The sequence below is a fragment of the Molothrus ater genome, chromosome 3 (genome assembly GCF_012460135.2).
Source record: "Molothrus ater isolate BHLD 08-10-18 breed brown headed cowbird chromosome 3, BPBGC_Mater_1.1, whole genome shotgun sequence".
NCBI classification, from domain to species: Eukaryota; Metazoa; Chordata; class Aves; order Passeriformes; family Icteridae; genus Molothrus; species Molothrus ater.
This window is the reverse complement of record NC_050480.2, coordinates 36,654,621-36,677,342: the sequence shown is the minus strand read 5'-3', so window position 1 is coordinate 36,677,342 and position 22,722 is coordinate 36,654,621. Positions and strand designations below refer to the sequence as shown.

At 38.9% G+C, this 22,722-nt stretch overlaps 1 protein-coding gene across 1 annotated transcript in view; it reads right to left on the bottom strand.

Annotated features, from left to right (window-relative positions):
- MAP3K4 (mitogen-activated protein kinase kinase kinase 4) overlaps positions 1-21,932 on the bottom strand; it is a 63,295-nt gene extending 41,363 nt beyond the window's left edge. Inside the window, 4 exon segments of the mRNA XM_036379918.1 lie at positions 599-841; positions 4,643-6,024; positions 8,282-8,472; positions 21,500-21,932. Of these exon segments, the coding sequence (XP_036235811.1) occupies positions 599-841; positions 4,643-6,024; positions 8,282-8,472; positions 21,500-21,576 (1,893 nt within the window). The 5' untranslated portion in view covers positions 21,577-21,932.
- Between the last annotated feature and the right edge of the window lie 790 nt (positions 21,933-22,722).

Sequence of the window (22,722 nt, the reverse complement as noted above, 5' to 3'; positions counted from 1 at the left end):
CTGAACAGCCTTCATTGTACCTGACAGCCTCCAGAAAATACATCTTTATACAATACTCTCAAACAGTGACAAGACTGACAGTCTTGGGTCACTACCCACAGAAAATAATACACTAGGCTAGGGAAGATTTTTTTTAATTTCATTTTTCTTCTCAATTAACTTTCACTATGTGACTACTGCATGTTAGCAGATGTCTTGCATTCACAAGAGAAAAAATCAAATCAAAGAAAAAAGAGAAATACAGACCCTTAAAACTACTTATAGTGCCTAAGAAACCTAAACAGAGGAAGATGTGCTAGAATAGATTATATAGCTTATAATGCAAATGGAATCAATATCATCTATTTCTGTTGGGTCATAATATTTTCAATCACCAGTTTTGATATGGAAGCCTAAATCACAGAGCTATACATGACTAGTTATTTATTATGCAAAAAGCAGATCTCCATATGAAATACAAGACTATTTACAAAACTTATTACATAATTATACATTGTAATTTCTTGCACTAATCCTCTTTAAACTGACGCCATATCCTAATGAAATGACAAAATATTTCAAATAGGAAATACATATTAAAAAAGAAATTGAAGCAAACCTGTTTAATACTCAAAAGAGATGGTTCCCCAGCAGGTCTTTGTTCCAACCTCAGCTTGAGACATTCATGGATAACATTGAGCAGGACCCGGCAGAGAACCAAGAATGCTGGTTCAAAAGATGGCAAATCCATGGATTTCAACTCCTCCCATGATACAGCACTGCATTTTTGCTCGCAACAAGGTGGGAAATTTAGTAACTGCACATAATCTGAACACAACATGGGATCTGGAAATTCTGAAAACTGTAACAAAAAATAGGTATCATGAAAAGGAACCTTAAAATCTTTAGGCTTTTGGATTTGTTTAAAATAGCATGCACAAAAGTGTGTTTTTAAAAGGTAAAAGTCTATTAGCTGGCAAGTCAACCACACAAGTTTCAAGTTTACATCATTGGAAGATTTTTATGTTAACTTTTTTTTTTAAGGATCATCAACCTCAGGAAAAACAACTATGGAACCTTTGGAATGAACAAAACCACTTACTTTATGTTTATGACATTATCTAGAAAAACAAGTGTACACTAAGCTACATCAGGTACATAATCTCATTCCTTTTCAAATACATAATGCATATATTAACATAAAACTCCACATTGTAAATGAATGCAATATTTAAAAAATGTCACAATCTAAACTAAGCCAAAGTACCAAAAAAGTAACTTGAATTTTGGTAGCTTTTAAATTTAAACTGTTTAAAAAAGGAAAATGAAATATAGACATCAAGCTGGCTTGTTCTTTTGAGGATTTTTGGTTGTTTTTTTTAATAATAGACTTATTTTTCATTTAAATTAAGATTCCATTTAAATAAAATTACTTTTCTAATTAGAGAAAATAATTGAGACTCTATGAAATAAACATCCTAGAAATCTAAGCTATATACCTTGTGATAACATTCTAAGTAAGGCTGTACATAGAGGTACTCTGGAGTTTAATTTAGAAAGAAAAGTTGGACTGCAGAATGTGTAGCTCCTAAAGATAGCAACACACTAGTTATCATTTAAGGATAAGATTTGTTTCAGATCAAGTTTGCTTTACTCTTATTCTCATTTCTCAGCTGCTAACTAGGACATCTGAATATCCTTCATTCATACAGTAGACATAGCTAGCATTTTCTAGGTTTTTCTTCAGCCAAATTTAAATAACATCACTACAAAAGGGAGAAAAACATTACCAGTAATTAAAGTAAGGTAATGAAAAATGATAAAACTACTGCCTAAAAAGTATAAAAAAACCTTTTAAACTCTCATAATCTAGCAGAAAATTAAAACACATATTTACAAACATATCTTCTTAAATGGAATATTAATGTCTTCTTTTTACTCTCTTTCAAAGGAACATATAGCACCAGAATAGCATCAGAGCTGAAGATCTTTACACAAGAAGCTTTCATTAACAAACAGATCATGAAAATACTACACTTCCACAGTACAAAAAAACCCTTAAGAAATACAATCCTCATGGTGATGCACATATAGTTTAGGGAAATTCAGTTCCTATAAAAAGATTAAATAACTAGTCTATAAGCAAGAATTACATAGCCAAAGTGAATAAACTTGCAATATTCTTTTCTAGCATCAAGGATAACAGTAAATGACATTAGGGCTTAGTACCACACACCTTAACTTTTATTGTTCAATCTGACTAATCTTAATCTTCTGCAGGCCCAAGCTGAAATATTTCAAATACTTCTTATAAAAACCTCAAGAAAAACTCTAAGCCATTTATTGAGAGTTTACAAAAAACCATACTCCAAATTGCAGCCAGTTGAATAAACAACAAACAGGGTACACAAGCTTAAATACATTCTATTAAAATAATATCTGATCTCATATACTAAGTTAGAAATAGGATCCATCTTGACAAGAATGAAAATGTACAGCTTCTATACAGAATGGACTCTATAATGCCTAGAGCCCTGATAAAGTATCAGAGCCTGCAGAGGAATCAAACATGTTTTAGAAAACATTAAGACCAGGAATATGTATAAAGATTTACACATATTTAGGATGAAATGAGCATTAAAATATATACAGTGGAAGAATCCAGAAAGCACATTTTAGATGTGTTTTAGACACTGTTTAAGCAACAATAGAAACCAAAGTATGTCCAGAGACTTAGAAGTATACACATAAACACAGAGTCAAGTAACAGAAACAATAAAGATTAACAAAATACTAACAACTCTGTCTGCATACAAATACCAAACTGAACTGCACTAAAAAAAAAGACACTACATTCAAAGTTCTGTCAGGTGCAAAGACCAAGCAACTGAAACCCATCTCTTCCATTTTAGTATAAAGTCATCTTTTGCTGCATTAAGTACAGAGTTGTTTGTGGCTTTTTTCTGGTAACGTCCTTCAAATGTTGGTGCAGAAAAGAAGTTGACAATTTATATATATATATATATATATATATATATATATATATATATATATATATAACATTCACCTTTACTAAAAACCATTACTTAAAAGAGATTAAAGGTAATAATTACTGAAAATGAACATTCAAAGTAGTCACAAGGGAGAAGGGAGAAAATATTAACCTTACACCTTATACAAGTCATCCAACACTACATTACTACAAAGTCTAATTCTCTGAAGCGGCAGCAAAAATTCTACCTACTTAATGTTTCATTAATTTGTTTTAAAAACCCTTATGCGGTCAAAACTTTTGAGGTATTTAGCAGTTCCAAAAATATATTCAAAGTCCATTTTCAATACCCCCATATTATGTTTTGTTTACTTTTATTTGTTTAAATTTATTTCAACCTACATATATATATTAAGCTCAACTTTCTAAGTGTATGTGGTTTGGGGGTGCTTTTGGTTACTGTAACAAGATACCTGCAAGTTTTGCTTAGGCACTTGACTCTAAGGAAATGTTCATGCATTTCTAATGCAAATTTTCTAAAACAAAAGCTGAAACCAATTAGAGAATAAATAAAATTTCAACTAGCAGCTTAATTTCTACAGTAATATCTACACTAGTAACAGTACAAACAAAAAACTTTCAAAATTAAATAGCTTTATATTTATAAATTCATTCATCCTAAAAAATAACTTCTAAGGGAGATCAGCAATTCTTAGTCCTTTTGCAAATGTGACATTCAATATAAAGAGATCTGCAACATTTTGAAGACCACATATGATATCCATTTCAGAATGGGCATGTTGGCTAAGACATGCCTTTGTCCAGAATTCTCAGAATTTTGCCCAGAATTCTCAGTGTCACTTTACCAAGGAGATCAAGTAATCCTTACCACCAATTTTTCCTAGCATAAAAATGCCTACAAGTTAGATAACAGTTTATATTAAGAAACAATACTCTGCACTGACAGAATTAGTGACCCCATCTTACAATATGAAACTACTGTCCTTCACTTACTGCTTAATTCCTACATTGGTTTTATTAACTCAGTCATTCTTAATTAAGAATATAAAATTACCCAAAGAAAAACAATAATTAAGTTGAAAGCCAGCTAAAGAATGCAACATTAACATGACTTGTTTTCATAGATTTCAAGGTTGAGTCCATTCATTTATCCCATCTCTTCTCAAGCACAATGTGCCATCACAGTATTTCAATTGTGTAGACAAGAAAAACCACCAAAAAAAAAAACCCTACCGTGACATTTTTATAAAGAATGTCTTGCAGAAAAACATCCAGTCTTGAAGACAAGAAAAATTACCACCTCCACAGCTGATTTTTCTCAAATTCAACTGTTGTGCCTGATTTTCCACAGTGATTTTTCTGACTTGTTGATTTAGACATTAGAAAATATAATGAACAAAACTGTTATCATAAAAATGTCATTTCAATTATGAACAAGAACAGAGAACTAGCTTGGGCTTCACACAAATTCAGTCGAACAACAGATTCATTTCCAGGGAAGGAGAACTGGGCTCCTAATCATAATATACACTGTTTTTCAAAAACCAACTAAGCAACCAAAATGTTGATAAGATCCCAATTCCTACATTTTCAGTTAGGAACAACACAGCAAGGAGGTGCTCCTGTAATCCATTTACACTAGTAACCTACCTCCAGCTGGTGATCACTCCTTACTAACGCCATACGGGCCCTTTGCAATGAACCATGCATTAGCTTGTGCAGTCTTAAAATTAGTTTCCTCAACCCCATTTGCTTCAGTGCTTTATCAACAAACGGCCTGTAAATAGAGGTCAAACAGTGTTGGCTGCAGCTTCCCTCAGTGCTGCATTCTGGAATAACCCAGGAAGTAGAGTCATCCTCAGATTCAAGCCTATCAAGCTTCCTTGAAAAATGGTCCTGAAAGTCAAAATTTGGCTTATTAGTAAAATTGTTCTTGATGGCTTGTCTGAGTTCCTCAACATTCTCCTCAGAGATTTGTTCTTCACCATCACTCTCTTCTGTGCATGTTCCTGAGGATTCCTTTACTTCTACTTCCCTATCAACGTCTTCATCATCTGGATCATTGTCCTTAGACAGTCGAGGAGAAGGAATTTCAAACACTGGCCAGCCAATGTCAGACAGATTTTTGATGCCCAATACAGTCCCCATAATCCTTAGTTTCTGGTTTAAGTCTTTTGTAATATTTAACCATAGACAGAGTGCCTGCACCCTGTCTTGGAAGTCCTTTGCAGCATACTTTTCGTAGTCCTTTTGAAGAGCCTGCAGAGATGGATAAAGTGCTTCTATGTACTCCAGCAGCTCCATTATTCGCTTTACCTGCTCAAATGAGACCCGCTGCCGATGGAGGTGTTCATGGTAACTCGAGTAACCCAAAGCACTAGTTCCATGTGTCGATTTGCAAACTCCTTCTCCTGAAGTACCGTTGAGACTGGCTCCATTTTTTACAGAGGAGAAGTTTCCATAGTCCACTTTGAAGGTGAGGATTTCATTGATGATATCGGGGATAGCTTGACGGGCTGCATAGAGATAGAGGTCTTGGTCATTAATGCTCCGGCCAGCATGCCAAGCTTGCAGCTCCAGCCAGATCAGCTCATTGGATCGGTTCAACCAGACAGAGGAGGTGTTTTCCTGTCCTCTCTGCTCCCTGTCCTTTTTCTTTGAGACTGAGGTAAGTTTTAACAAAAGCCGGAGGGTTTCAAAGAATTTTAACCGGTCTGCCGGGCAATCAGTCCTAGAAGTCTGGCGTGTAGTTCTGGGTATTGGCATGGGCACAGAGACTGGAAGCTTAGCATGGCTACAGCCAAGGCTGAGGTAAGGCTTATTGAGATCAACATCTGGAATTGTTTTTTTTGGCAGAGAGCCACCAACTGAGTCTAACATAAATGAGCACTGCACATTTTTCTTGTGATCTCGTTCTGTTGTCCTTAGGGCATCTCTGATCTTCTTCCCTTGCTTATAGCTGTGCTCTTCCACATTCTCAATGGTTTTCCCATTGTCTTTATGCAAAGACTGAGATGGCACACTCATCTTTTCTGTAAGCAAAGAAAAAAGAACGTAACTGCAGCAACAAAAACAAGCATATTTCAGTTCAGTTCCCAATCACTTTTCTTAGGTTGAGCATAAAAATGCTTAATATCCATAAAACAAAACAGGCACGGATAGAAGTAAAATGTAGTCTTACTATTCGAAGTTACCACTACTATACCCTAAACCAAAGGATTTTTTCTTTTTCTCTTACTTTACCTTTTTTTGCAGAAAGGACCTCAGAGAATTGTCATCTTGAGCATCCCAACAAATACGGTGTGACAGAAATTAAACAACCAAGTACCAGAAGCACAAGTAAGCCAAGCTCCTGATTCCCAAAGTTGTTTCAGTTATCTAAATAAAGATACCTTAAATCTTATTTGTAAACATCTAAAAAGTTATTTCAAAATTATTTTTATAATGATTAGTTACATCCAACCAACCTCTGATAGACTTCTCTTACTGAAGTATAGCCATTCAAGCTCAGTAAGAGCATATGCATACACATTCAAGGTCAACAACTACTCCACAAGGTTTTGGGGTGGCTTTTTCTTTCCTCTTCATAATTCAAACTAACTGTTCTGAGATGGTACACGTAGGCAAAGTTAAAAAAATAAAACCATGAACTTTCCAGAAAAAGATACTTTACACAACACTATCCAATTAATCAGGGAAAAAAACTCTCAAACATATTTTAAGATACTCATGATAACAAAGAAAAGGATATTATCAAGCCAGAAGTAATCATTCCCTTCACAAATAGAAAGACTTTGCTCCAAAAACTCTAAATCTATAAGCAGGGATAAACAATAACTCCTTGTTTCTCATAAAGGTATCAAACTTCCACGTGTGCTTAAAAGCAAAGGCTAACAACAAAATATAATACATTATATTTCTTTAGTATCACAATGTCTCTGTTTAGAAACTAACACTTTTTTAAGGCACATAATGAAAAAACAACAACAAAAAAATCACCAAAAGCAAGAAAAGTTTACATAGCCATTATAAACAGGGTTAAAATAGAGTTAAAGTTGCAAGAGAAGAATTTTACTGGCTTTTAAATGTGCCTTTTAGTGAAGTTAAAGAGGCCTAATGCCCACAGTTAACTGGCAATAGTAACAGGATTTTTCTGTATTTTCATATAAGGAAGAAGTATTTTGGTGAATGTTCTCTTCAGTGATGTTATTTGGAGGTTGCATGAAGTGAAAGGGAATAGCTTTGGAAAATGTTTGTATTGGCCCTTCTTTTGTTACGAACTTGCATTCCACAGCCCTACACAAACAAAGAATTTACTATATTCCTTTATTCACCCTAAACAATTCACCTTTTTCTTCCCTACATTTTACCTCAAAAATGTTACCCTCGCTATACACTCTAATATTTCCTTGTTTCATGTGAAGCAATTTTAAAAATTGCTTCCAAAACATTAACTAGCAATAGTCAAGCTGCCATAACTCTGGCAAATAATCGTCTGACGTAGTTTGTTATTTGTTTAAAATATATTAAACAAACAACAAAACAAACCCACAAAAACCTAGTTGTACTCTGTATGAAGACATTGAACATACAGTCTTTTTTGCACCCATTCAACTTCAGCAACAACAAAAAAAAATCACTTTAAGCTAAAAGGTTCTATTATGTGGTACCATTACCTAAGGACATTAGGGAAAACATGCGTATCAGGTATGGGGTTTCCCCCATTATCTCCTTATACTGAAGCTTCAGAAGCAAGCAGAAGTAACTACACTTTAAGTGATACACATTAAAGTGTAAAGAATAATCACTAAAAATTGTATTTTGCAATAAACAGCCTGTGAAGTGCTTCAGAACATGAAGTGAGCAGAAAAGCAACTACATCATTACTACAATCACAGAATCGCAGAAAAAAAGTGATTAAAATACTTCTGAAAGTAATTTTTTCCAACTTTCTGCTCAAAATCGGGTTTATTTCAAAACTACTTTAGCCTGCTCGTGATTTTAACCAGTTCTGTTTTAGAAATCTCCAAAGATAGAGATTCCACAAGCCAACAATCCCTCTAGTAAATTTTATTCTTTAAGCACTCTCATAACAAATTTTTTCTTCTAATACCCAAGTGCCTTCCCTTGCTGCAATTCATGACAGCTGCCTCCTGTTCTTTCACTGTATCTCAGTATCCAGCTCCACCTTCTGTATAAGTGTATATATCCAGCTCCACCTTCTGTTTAAGTGTACCTCCACCAGGTAACAAGAGGCATTTTAGGGAAAATCCAAGGCACCACACCTACCTTTCGAAGTGGAGCGGCCAGCAGGTCTGCTGACATTATTTTTCTGATGCTTTGTTGACATACGCTTCATCTGGCGGGGCGTACTGGGGGGAGAAGCACCATAGAAAGTGTCAGCACTTGTTTCATCTGATAATTCCTCTGGGTCAGATTCAGAGATCTTGGAAGTAGCATCTCCTGATTTGCACTCTTTCCTGCAGAGAACAAGATAAACCATTACAATCAAGATAAAGACATTTTACTTGCAATATCTGTTTAAAAAGCTAATTCATTTAAATCTCTATTTTACCATTACATCCATGTATACTTACCCCAGTTTTTTTCATATCCCTAAGGATAAGTTTCCAGTCAAATAAATAATAGGCAACATACAAAGAGGATGGTATAGGCAGTGTCACTAGAAGAACACAATGTAAACACACACATATACATATCTCTTCCTGAAAAATCTTGTGGCAAGCCTAAACTAAGAGATGCATGAAATAAACAAAGGTTCAAACATACAAAGATAATGCAAGACATTCAATCTAATCAGTAGCAGGGACAACAGCAGAGGTCTTCTCTTCTATCCTCCATCCTCATACCACAAAGGCAACTTCTAAAATCACTCTCCCACCCTTCACAAAACTTTTATCTAGCATAGGAGATCTGAAAGTATTTTTCACAGAATTTAACATCAAGAATACCATTAAGATCATAACTAAATACTATCATTCCCCAGTGGTGCCACACATGGAATTCTCTTGCTTAAACACATATCAGGGAGAAGAACACACACCATTTTCAAAGAAAAAAAAGAAATTGTTTGCCTCTATTCCCTCACTTATTTCTGAAGCAGGTGTGCAAATAACAACTCTACAGAACTCTTAGTAACTCTTTGACTCTTGTAAAAGACACTGAGGCAAAGAAATAGTTGATCTAAATCAGTGCAAGATAGCATCAGTATCCAATAACTCCAATTTCATTCAAATCACAAATTATATTTTACTTGCTACTATTTTAGGGGCAGACAAGGAATGTTACTCATAACTCTAGTGAAATGAGTCTGAGTTACTGCAGCAAGAAGTATGTCAGAATATTGACAGCTAGTAGAACAATAGTAAGGCTAACAAAACAAAACCAAAACACAAATACTGTTCTTTTTCTTGGTCTTTAGCTATAAACAGAAATAAATACCTTAGCATGCAGAACAGTTATGTTCTCTACAAAGCCACAGAAACATTTAGTGCATTAAATACTCTTTTCACTTTACTCTTCTCACTCTACTACTTCAGCTTTGAGAAGGCAGCAGGCAAGTTCACCAACTTCTGCAGATAAACTCTATTGGTTACCCAGTAAAAATGACCCAGGTGGTATCACAGCACCACCTGGAGTCCTAGGAGTGCCCTACAATCTGGTCATAGTGACAACCACACAAAATCACCAATACTTTTAGTCTGGTTTCCTTGCCTTGGGACATCACGCTGCTACTGTGTCTCAGCAATGTGATTTAACCAACCCCCACTGTCCAAATATAAAAAAGAAGTCTTACAATTGTTCCTACAGATCTTGTGAAAATAGGTGGATGAGTAGGAGAAACGGATCCTGCAAGCGTAGAGCTGGGAAAGTAGAATTCAAGTTTACATCTTTTGGGACACCAGAAGAGCTTTATTTCTGAGAAGGCTTGCAAACAGCCCTACTGCAAAACAGGCAGAGAACACCCCTCTGATCTTGCCAAAGACAAATCAACCACAAGAGACTAAACCACATAAAACAGAAGTCATTAGTTCCAGTGCTTATGGAGCCATTTATTTTTTCAGTGATCTCACTGGCCTGGCAAGGCACTGGGTGGAGTGCTGATGCTCTTGCAGAGTCTGGCAGAACAGATCCTGCAAGCACTCACGTTAGGTCTCCAAGGCAGTTTTAAACTAGGACAAGTTACCTCATTAGGGAAGACCAGTGAAAACACTGTTTTCCTTCTGTTTATAAATAAGCAACCTCTTTGAAAAACTTAATGATCAAACCTCTCCAAACTAAGTGATCTTTAAAGAACTTTAGGTTATTTTGGTCTCTATCTCTGGAGGCACTTGAAAGATCTGTAGATGGAGCCCTTACAGGACATGGTTTATTGGTGGACTTCAATGTGTTACTTTACAGTCAGACTCAATCTCAGAGGTCTTTATCAACCTAAATGATTCCATTATTCTACCTTGTTTGTTTCTTGCTATGTCTGATGAGAGAGCATGAGTGCCAGAAGTATCCAAATTACCCTCCAACCTCACACCTGAATTACATACATACCTATACAGCAGCATCCAGTATGACTTACTTAACATTCAACCATTTTTGCTGGGCAATTTAGTAAGATGTTCTTTGATAAGAAGCACAGTAAGATGTTCTTTGATAAGAACACATAAGACATCACAAAACATGCAGCACTTGAAATCATATCACAAAACCAGCAATCATGCTCTCATTCGTAACAACAGATGCAGTCTTGTTAGCAGCTTGTGAGATGATCTAACCAAAGCTGGCTGGTCTGCTTAGAGAGAGAAAGGCACAGGTTGCAAAGCAAGTTTTAAAAATCCAGCATACTCAGTTTAGAGTGCAAAGCCTATACCTCAACTCAGACCTCAAATCAGTGTCAATTAACACAATGAATCAGTTCACCAGTGCAAACCTTATGGCAAAACAATGCACTAAATATACAGGGTCTGAACTAAAGCAGCTACATCAACTTTGACATGCTAGGATCAATTTTCCTAATCCAGACAACACCAGACATATATGATTTTCATCAGCAACACTCTAGTACTAAAATCAGTTATGGTTTTACAGATTACTGACACAGCATTTGCAATGTTTGTGTGTTATTTACCATCATGAACAAACCATAGACTAATTAAAGCTGCCAATCTCTAAAACACAGTGCTGGCAAACCTGAATCAGATTATGGTGTTGGTTATTAGACAGAATTGTTGGTTCCTAAATACTGTTGCGACCAGGGTTGAGAAATATTAATAAAGGCTAATTTCTTCTTAGCTACCAAGATATGCAGGTTTTCTCCCCCACAGCCAGTGAGAACCACCCAAATCTTAATCAGGCTTACACACAGAAAGTGAAAGCCAGAAATGTGACAAATGCAGTTACTATCTGCCAATAGCAGCCTAAACCAAATCCCTACTAGGAAAACTAAAAAGTGCATAATTTTCATATTCTATTCACAGGTTACCAGTCTCAATTTTCAAGAGAAAAATGCTTCTTGGAAATTTACCCTTGGAATATAAGAAAGACTGTAGCCAGGATGCATAAATCACAAATACTGCAAAAGTTTTAAGAGCAGTATGGTAATAATAACAACCAAAGCAAAGCACCTTGACAGCTCTGAAATGCACCAAAAAGCCCCAACAAACTCAGAATGTTTCCAAAAGTAACTATTGTATGTTACACCAGGGTGCATTTCGACCAGAAGCTGAAACGACAGAATACATAATTTCTTTAATTTGCACTTCTGGATGACAACAGGATTTGGGGGTTTTGTTCAGCTAAGTAAAAGGGATGGCAATGTATCTAGAAATCCAGTTCAGTCATGAAAATCAAGATAATTCTTCTAGATTTTCAAAGGCCTGCAAACAAAAATAGGAACAGGGGACAGAAATTAAGACATGAAATTTGAAGCAGCAGGGCAGGAAAAAAAAGTCTGGTTAAGTATCACTACTGATAAAGGTCACAACCTTTGGAAAAATACATTCATTTATCACTAAAAAAACAATTAGCAAATTAAAAGATCATTGAGGATTACAGGGGAACGTTACAATAATTAGGTTGAAGTAGGAGGAATACGATTTTTAACCAGCACAAAATTGTGCAGTTTCCTGAAGTATCATGCAAACTTGCAAAGTTTGTAACAGCCAATAATGAGAGATCATCCTAAAAACTGTGACAGCTATATGGAGAAAAACATCTTTTTACTCTTCCCTTCTATCAGCTACCTTGTCATAAACAGGAGTTCAAATATATTAGGCACTTACATAATGAACTCAGGATAGCCACTGCTTATCATCCCACAGGCAGGTTAAAAGCTTGCTGGGGATCAGAGCAGCAGAGGTCAATGGACTGGACTACAAGCACATGGCAGTAAGTTTTTGAGTTATGCAGTTACCACACAGGAGCCAGGATCATCACCCACCACAATGGTTTGGAAGCTGTGCACTCCAGACAGTGCTGCTGTAAACAGCCTCCTGCAGCTTCAAAGACATCACACCATGCAGGAATCAGTAAGCCTCTTTCTCAACATTCCTTATGGCACCCTGCCACTTTCATACAAACAACTGCAATATCTTTACAGAGTCCAGCCTCAAATTACCAAGCATCAGCTCTTGACATTCAGTGGCTTTGTTTTAAAAGCAAAGTGTCTGTTTTTCAAATATACACTCCTTAACTCAGATTCAGCTGGATAATTAATGCAGGAAGACAAAGCTACATTAGTCTGTTCTTAGTAATGCATACTCCCAGTCAGCAAAAGCAGCAGAAAACACAGGCACTACACGCTGCCAAACACATCTTGTTAAAGTAGCTCTCCCTAAAGGTAGTTGCAACCATTTTATTTCAAACAATATTCTGACAAGAACTGTCATCACCCAACAGCTGCTGGTAATACAAAAAGCAAACAGAATTTTTAGGTACCCACCTTTGCACCTGTTAAAACAGAAAAACAGTGCTGCTAAACACCACACACAACAAAACTGGAATCAGAAGCCCCAGTTTTTTTGGGGCAGTACTAGTTTTCATTTTGCTGCAGAAGAGAATGTAATGGTAGTCCTGGACCAATAGCACAAGGAAGGAACTTCACTAAACAATCAGTAGCACCTTGGGTATCAAAGACTGAGGATTAGACAACCTAATCCAGAAGACAAGATGGAAAAACCTGCAGTTCTGCTACAGTATGGGACAGCTACCTGGTGTAAACACATAGTGTTACATTCCAACGTTAGGAAAGCATCGTGCACCCCTGTATCTTAGCCACGTTTTAAAAATTATGTTCTGAAGGAAGCTGTAAGCTCAAATAAATGGACATAGTTCTGACAGGTTGCTGAACTGAAAGCAGAAGCAACTAAAAATCCAGCTGTGGATAAGGTATTTTCAAAAGATCTGCTACACGTGTGAATACAAAAATGAAGTGTTTGATGCTACTGCATTTACTATAAACTGCCCTAAGTGCAGCAAAAGGAAGTCTTCAGTACAAGGCAAGGAAAAGATCTTGTTGGGTTTAATTATATTTTTTATTACAACACAGCAGGAATTTGCACACAGTATGTACAAATGCAGCTGTATTTTTTTGCTATATGCACCCTGTTTAAGTCTGGCAGAGCGCTTATGGGAAAGATATTTCAAATTTCAAATTATGTTTTAAAGAAGATACAGTACCAGCATAAAAATTTCAGTTTTAATAAATATTTTAATTCAAATTCAGCTGTACATAGCTACAATTTTTCTTCTCCCAGAGAAATCAAGGGAAGGCAGGATATATGATCATTTATCTCCACAGCCTAGGAATGAACAACCAGCAAACTGGGGGGAAAAAGTTGATACCTGGACAGAAATAAAGGAGAGCAAAGAATTTATTTATAACAGATAGTAATTTAAGCATTTACTCCTGACAGAAAATGCAAAAAAGCACTTGCATCTTTCATCTAGTATGTCTACATATACAAATCCTATAGAATCTAAGTTTGCATTAAAACATCTTGCAGCAGAGACACTTGTAAGAGCACAAAAAAGGAAGCAATGTTAAAAAAAAAATTATCAAGTATGAAATGTAAAGCTATTCACACAACTTTTTGCAGTGAAGACCCTCAGAAATTACCAATGCTACAGGCATGGTGAGATGACACAGTAAAAAGGGGAACTTGCTCCAGTGCATCTTTTGCTTCCCAGGCTGCACATCCCTGCCCCTTTTGCCATCCCTTCTGCACAGAAGGCAACAATCATGTGACCTCAATCACCAACCTGACAGTGAACAAACCCATTGGTTTTTTAGGGCACCATTTACCTGTCAGATCAATACCCACGAGCGAAAACCCCACAGCCACATGACAGCCAAGCTCCTCCACTTCATCCTTCCTGAGGCATTCACCCTGGCATTCTCTTGTAGAGACACCAGGGTGAAGAAGGCAACCTGCTGAGTGTTAAGTGAAATGGTGCCCTCAGTCACTCTCTTCTGGCTGCACATGAAGCAATTTTACATGACTGTCTGTCCTTCCTGCTTTCCAGACACTTTGCCAGAAGTCACTAGCACCTAAGATGCACAGGAATAACCTAAAATGCCAGCCCTGGCTCTTCACTGGTGCTGACAAAAATCCAGCTTAGCTGGAACACCTTGGTTAGCAGGATTTTTCCAACTTCAGCCACTTTAATTTTGATTAAATGTACTTAATGTCACACTAGCAAGTACCATGTGGCAGACATTCCTCGTTGAGGGAGGGCAAGAGAGGGATGTTAGGAGATGAGAACAGTCATTTTTAGCTGAGTTAGCTGCAAAACTAATGCAGATTTTTACTTGCAGCAACAATAAAAAGCAAAATACTTGGGCAGGAAAATGCTTATGGTGATACTGGTGTAACCATCAAGAACTGATTGACTACATAATTCCGGTTGCTTTCTTATAAATTAACCTATGAACAAGGGAGTTTGAGCATAGGAATAATGATAGAAACTCTAAAACTTCATTAGTGAATTGTCAGGACATAACAGAAACCCTTGAAAAGCCCTGCTTTGTTCATGATTTTCACCTTGTTTCTCTTTGAAAACTAACCTGTAGTAGGGCTGCACAAAAGAGGGCAGTGAAGGCTGCTATGAAACCCGTGCCACCCACGGCAAACCACAGGTTTACACTACAACAGCCCTGCTAACAGTTAAGAACCAAGTACAATAAATTCCACATCAACTAAGGAAGCAATATAAAGCAAGTATTTCAGCTGCAACACAAACAGTGGTTTGGAGTGAGACTCGACTGTGAGAAAACCACCACAGTTTCTCCAGAAGCCACCAAGGACAAAATAAAAGTTATTACTTGGGAAAAGACTAATGTACAGCTTTGAGCTAAACAGTTAAACTGTAATTGATTCCCAGCAACAACTTTTCCTCCTTGGTAACTCTCAATTAAGCTGCTTAATTAGAATGGAAGGACCCAGCAAGTGTGAACACACTTCATTTCTACAGTAGACCTCAAGCACACGTCTGACTGGGCATCACAAATTTCCTTAAAGCACTAATGTACTTACTAGCAAATTTTAGTTTAACAGAAAAATTTTAACAGAATGTTCTCCTACTCAAGATCTGGAAGCCACCAGAGTCAGTTCTGCGAATTACTGCTACTTTGGCACTTTTCCCAAATTTCTCCTATATTCCTGGGCAGAAGCTTCTATATGTGTTTACTATATTTACAACAGAAAGACAATGTCACAGAAAAATCTAACCAAAGCTATTGAAAGAGTGGTGAGGTATTGAAGCACTTTTTGGCTGATTAGAACAACACAGTAAACCTCAAAAGAAGAAATTGTCAAACATTGATTCAAGAATAAATTAAGCACAATGCAAAGTAGTATTCATCATATCTTTTTATAGCAAGTAGTGATAAGCACTACTGAGACACATTTAAATGATCTAAGGAAGTAATTTTTCTTCTGCAAGTTATACCGACTAGAAATAAGTATAAAAAATTAATAAAATAGAGCTCTCATAAAAATTTTGGCAGTTCTTCGTGTTCTCATCTCAGAAAAAAATACTCAGAACTTTTTGTTCTTTTTTACCAGCAAATTTGAAAACAGAGAAAGCTTAACTAATTTTTCCATCTTGGATTTTTATTATAAGTTTTCATACAAATTTGAACCATGATGTAACAGCATTTACAGTACATTCATTTCTGAGCTTGCCCCCAATAGATTATTTGATTAAAACTATGCCATATTTTATTTCAAAAGAAAAAATGTCTATTTAATTCTACCCTTGCTCTATAATGTGCAATAAAGTGTGAAAGTGTTGATGGGTTTGTTAGGTTTCCACATCCACGTTTAAGCCTGCCAAGTGGGGCTGCAAATGGATCAAAGGTTAGAACTGCAGAAACAAGAGCTAAGAGAGCTTTACCCAGCCCAGTTAGTATCCAGCTCTCTTAACTACTGATGTTAAAATATTCATTGATTCCAGACCCCATGCTTCTCCTTTAGTGCTACTTTTTCAACCTCAACTATATTCTAGCTCATATTTGGGAATTTGAAGTGATTTTTTTTAAGTAAGAATCTCTGAAATGTGCTTTCCTCACTAATGATGTTTGAGCACTACATAGTACAGTATCAATCCAAAGGGTAAGTGCTGCAATTAAGCTCTTGGCACCTGCACAGATCAGATCCCAAGGTCTCAAGCCACACACCAATGTAGTAAAACATACTTAATTAAGAACTATTTATGAAAAATCTGTACTAACACACCTGCATGGCTTTTCTGGAAAACTTAAGCTACACCAAGAAAAGTTACATACTACTGAGAAAAGAGTATTAGGTTGCTAGGTTCAACTATAAATATATCATATATAAAAGTGATAAACTGGGAAATGCACAGACCTGTGATAAAGATAAAAAGAACTGTAACAGCCATTCTCCCCCCACTCTCCCACACACACTCTATTCTTCTGGCAGAAAGTTCCATTCCCAGATAAGAAAAAACTAACAACTGGTTATGATCCCAAAGTTTCAGTTCATCATTTAGACAAAGGCAAAGTCTACAAGAACCCTGAAGGTGAAGCATTTGAATTAAACAGGTTTTCAATGGAAGCTGCTCTCTGAGCACAGCAGGCTGGACTTTTGTCTGTGAGGTTTGGAAAATCCATGCAATGCAATGGGATTTCAGTCCTCTGCATTATTTGGAGCATCCCAAAAACTCAGTGGTCACACCCACGGAGAGCTCTACAATGAAGCCAAGAAGTCATTGAGGCAGAGTAACTGTGGCCTTGTTATCACTTACTGATGGATGTTCTACAGCCAAAATGGTAAAAACTCTTCCAAATACTGCTCTCAGGAAAAGCAAAGCAAGTAAATCAGCAACACAAGTAAGCCAAGGGCACAATAAACCATACATTTACACCACATTAGAAAGCAACACATGATACTCAGTACCACTGAATATCAGCAGGACACAGAACAGAACTCATTTCCTCCTTCTACCCTAAGACTGCAGGAGACATTTATCAGCACAATAGTTACATCCTATCTTGTCTGGCTCCAGAATAAACCTGATTGGGTTTCATGACAAATTAATGTGACTTTACACACAGGGTTCTTGGACTGGACACAAGTGAGCATTAGACAATTCAGTAACACTCAAATTCAGATGTTAAAGACAAACATTCTCATTTGGCTTTACGTTTGCAGTAAGCCAAGAGTGAGCATGGGACCCTTGTCAACTCTTTAAATAAATAAGCTTCTAAGTAATTTTTTTTTAATTCAAAAATTATTTAGTTAATAAATTACAGACTAAATGTAGCATCAGTGCAGTTAACATCTGAGAGAGAAATAAAACTGAAGGAAAGTAACAGTTTTGCAAACATAAATGTTGTAGATGACAGCAAATCCAACCATGCAAATGATAAAACGAGCTGAGACTCCTGTGCTGACAGAGGTCAACACACTATTGACTAACAGTTGCTACTATGAAAAATTGTCTTCTAAATGTATTTTGGATGCAGTTTAAAAGAATGGTTTGGATATAATTTAAGAAATGTGGTAGTCATGGAAGTCAAACCTTTATAAGCCTCTAAAAATCCCAATTAGCTCCCTGAACTGAGAATTACTGCAAATCCCTTATGCTTTCCTTGAAATTCAGTAATTTGTTTTCATCACAGCACAGTTTGCATTCCACAAAGGTCAATATCACTAGCTTACATAATAGTAAAACCAACCTTGACACAGACAGCACTAATTAACAGACATAAAAACAACCCAAGCAGCCACACAACACAGACTAATCCTTACTGCTACAAATGCCAAAGACATCTCAACCAGCACTTCATGTGTGTTTGTGCGTAGGTGGAGCAATCAGTCATTCATTCCAGTCTTGCACATGTAAACAAGAAAATGCAATACATGTAGAACAGAGATTACATCTCACCTCATTCAAATGCATAGGGGGGAATAAAAGCCATGGCAAAGCTCTATATACTTAAATAATTTTTCCCACTGAAGCTATGATCGTAATAAAATAAACTCTTTCACTGCTCATACACTATCAGCCATACAGATAGTCTGGCAAGCAGGAAAATATGATGAGCACAATTCTCGACATAACCTCAGGCTTCCCCCAAACCACAGATGCTGCAGACTGACAGCCCCAAATCATTGTCATCCTGGAGAAAACAAATCTGATAGACAGACTACTGACAAGTTCCCCAGCAAGGAGGAAGCCTCCACATAATTCACAATTCTGTCCCACTTTATTCACAGCCTTGGTCTTTCCTTCACCCCTTGCACTGGAAGTATGCCAGGAGAAAAGAGGGAACAAGCAATCAGGGCACAAGTCAGGGTAGCCCTATGGCTCTTCATGCCTTTGCAGTGCCCCCAAACAAAGGGCAAAGTCCCAACAAAGGACATGCTTAAGGCCTCACTTTTCTCTATAGTGGACTTTGTGCCAGAAAATTCTTGGGAAAGGCTAAAATTGGGCTTGGGAAATTTAAAGCCATTGGGTAAAATAATCAAGAAGCACCAAACACATCTGTTTTAATTAGCATTGTAAATTATCTAAGTGGAAACATTTTAGCTTGAAAACTTTCCACTTGTTTTAAGGATTTACACTTAAATGTGAATTCTTCACCAAACCTTTCAGTAGTATCTTTTCACTTATCCATAACCACTGCATGCTATCCAGGGTCAAAGTGCAATTCTATCTCAAAATCCACATCTGCTCGTAGCTTCCCAGAGCATTTTTCACTTTAGAGCTGTCTCCCCTCTCTCCCCCCACCAAAGTGTATTTCATGAAAGAAAGGAAGAGCTGGGAAAAGCAGTGTGGTTTTGGAGAGGGATTCACAATGAAAAGTTTTTGACTAAGGACTGTGTAATTAAAAAAAAGCCATAAATATATTTTATGTTTGCCTTCAGTTTACAAAGTTTACCATTGCATTTATATTCTAACAAGAGATAGGATCCTCACACAAAGTCAAGCAGATTTCTCACACCAAGCAGTCTCAAAACAACAAATCAATAAGCTTTGTTTATCAAACAAATGTAGGTGTATTGCTAATTCAGAATGACTGAATACTTCTCCACCAGAACTAAAGTTAACTTAAGGAGAATGCGTTATAGCAATGCACTTTGGTACTAGCCAGAGCTCTTTATCATAAGAACATATTTACACTCTACAAACAGGATTAAAAGTGATCTGCCATCAAATGGATTTCAAACGCCCAAGCCTGTGCAAAATAAACTGATTTCAACAAGATTCTGACCTCACAGCCCCAAGAATAAACACCTCATGATGATTCCAAAATTTAAATCAAAAGTAATCATGTTTGAAAAAGCTTCAGACACTTTACTTGTGTCACATTTAAGTAAAAGCAAGTGCTGCATAAAGCCAGAGAAGCAGGTGTGAACTTGGGACACAAAGTACACACAGAAGTGAATCACAGTGGATGGAGTACATGCACTACCCTACACAAATTAAGGCTGCCTAATTGTTTTGAGACATCCCCTTCCCACCCACCAGCTCACTCCGAAATAGCTAATTCAATTTTCATTTGCTGGGTAAAGTTGTCACCACATTATCCACACCCACATCCGACTCATATAAACTGTCCTGTAATAAGCAGAATCCAGCAGAGGTCAGAAATGGCCCTGCACAGGAAATGCCTGGGTGTTTTCCATTCAGGCTCTGGAGATTACTCTTCTACATGAAGACAGCCCAGGTCTAGGATCCTGCTGTTGTACAAACTTTATTTTAAATCATTTTCTGCTTAACCTGGAGTATTAGTCATTGGAGAGTCCTTTGAAAAGGAACTTAGAAGCTTACTAATTCAGTTGTCCTGCAGCATTTGTATTTCATAATATTTCTGTTAAATCTTACTAATTTTATATATATTCTGATTTTGGCATTCTCATGAGAGAAAGACAAATCATTAATGCACATTAATGAAAACTCAAAGGCATTGTTCAACCCCACAGCCTTAACCCACACAGGAGCACATCACAACTTCCCTTTTATTCCATCAGTACAAAACAGCAGCTCACAATATTCAAGAACTGTCTCGGCAACACTACAGCAGATATTTTGCACGGCTCACCTGGAACACAATGCACCTGACTACTACCTTACAATACTAATTGATCACACAAGCGTTTTAAAAACGTTTCCTGAATGCCTCCTAGTGAGAAGTGAAGTGCATCAACAGGATGTTACTTAAAAATGAGAAATAATTGCCACGGCGCTAATAACTTGGACTTATGCAATACTTCTGCAGCCAGCTGGAAACACTAAACCATAAATTTGCATCCCCATCTCTCAGCAGGGCACAGATGGAGACTTGCAAAAAGCCAATGTGCAGGTCAGCACATTCAGGAGGTGACAGCAGTTGCAGAAAGCTTTGAGGCATCACAACACTTCTTTGTGAGCGCTTTCTCTTTTTTTTTTAACTCTCTCATCTTACATCAATCGATTGCAGCGTTGCCAGCAGCGATACTCCATGACCCCGCTGTTTTACCGGCACGCCAGAGAGAACCCGATTTTCATCACGGCTGCCATAAACACGAGACAGCCTTGCAAGAGGGCAGCGCTTTTATGGCTGCAGTTCACAAGTCAAGGAGCGCGGGTCACGCTCGGTCAGCCTCCCGCGGGCTCCAGCTGCTGCTGCCCCGCCGCTCCGCAGCCTCCGACCCGACCCCGACACCGGGCGGGCAGTGCTCCGACACACCCGCTTGCACTGCTGCGAGGCTGGGGGCGAAGGAAACGATTTGCTTTTAAATGCAAAGCGCCCACAAAACATTGCCTTACCCACCGCAGCCACTAGAGATTTCTTATCGGAGCACCGTCTCGCTCCGTGGGCGCTCTGCAGAAGCGCTGAAGCAGCAGCGGCAGCAGCCGCAGGTTCTGCAGCGCGGAGCGGCCGGAGGCAGAGCGTGCACCCCCGGCCCGGCGCTCGCAGCCCCCGCCCGGCACCGCTCCCTGCACGGAGCTCCCCCCCGAGAGCCAGCGCTGCCTACTGACCTCCCCGGCGGCGACGGCGGCGGCTCCTCCATGGCGGCAGCGGCGGCGGCACAAACCAGCGCGGTGGCGTCTCTCATGCATGCACCGGGGCCGGCATGGCGGCGGGCCCCGGTGCGCGGCGCGGGGGCGCAGCGAGGAGCGGGAGCAGCGGGAGGAGGGGAGCGGGTCCCTACCCGGCTGCAGGAGCGCGGCCGCGCAGAGCCGCCCGCGCGGCCGCCATCTTGGGAACAGCCTCCGAGGGCAGCGGCGCCGGCAGCATCGCTACGGCGCGCCAGGAGGGACCGGCCGCGCCAGAGGCGCCCGCTCCTCCGCGGCCCGGCTGGGGGCGGCTCCTGGTGCGGGTTTCCCTCTCTCGGCCGCGGGGTCGGGACGGGCTGTGGGACGGCGGCGCTTCCCTCCGGCACCGTGGAAATTACATCCCCGCACTTCCCCGCGAGGGGCCGCGGTTATCCCGAGGCGGGGCGGTGACGCTGCCGCCCCCTCCGTGCCCCTGTGGTGGAGCTGTCAGGCGCTGCCTGCGGGCGCCGCGGTCCCTGCCGCTGCTCGCTCCCACACCGCTGGCACACAGAGAGAGAAGAACAATATTACTGCTGAGGGGATGATGGTTTCCCTCAGCAGGTGCCCGGTCCCTGCAGCCATGCTCGCCCCAAGTGCGGCGCCTGCGGAGGCTGGAGCGACCGCGGCCGGATCCAGGGAGGTGGAGGGCTGAGAGACCCCTGAGGTCCCCTTTGGGGGCGTGCATGGAAGAATAACCTGCTGTCTTTTATGTCTGCTGCTGACAGAGTAACTTGTTTGAATTTATGAACCTGGACTTTTTAAACCCTCCAGCAGCGCTGGTTATCAGCCTCGGACAGAGAACTGGAGCCAGGTTATCCAGCTGGAAATACAGAGAGGAAAATGTGATTTCCTTAACTGTAGGTTGGCTGGAATATCAATATCGATATTAACTCCCGTCAAAGGCAGAAAAGTGCCAAGGGTCGTTTAATTGTTGGAATCGGCTCTCGAGGGAGCCTCACCTTCTGGGTTACGGGACTGGAAGCACAGCAACAAACCCTGGCATCAGTAATGTGTACACAAAGCACACGCATTATTTCTGATGGGTGAAATTTGACCTTGGACTAGAATCAGTTCTAGATTCTGCATTTTTGCACCAGTTCCTTCATTAGCTGTACAAGAAATTTGCACCTTTCTAGTCTGATACCAAAATTCAGCTGTGAAGTCAC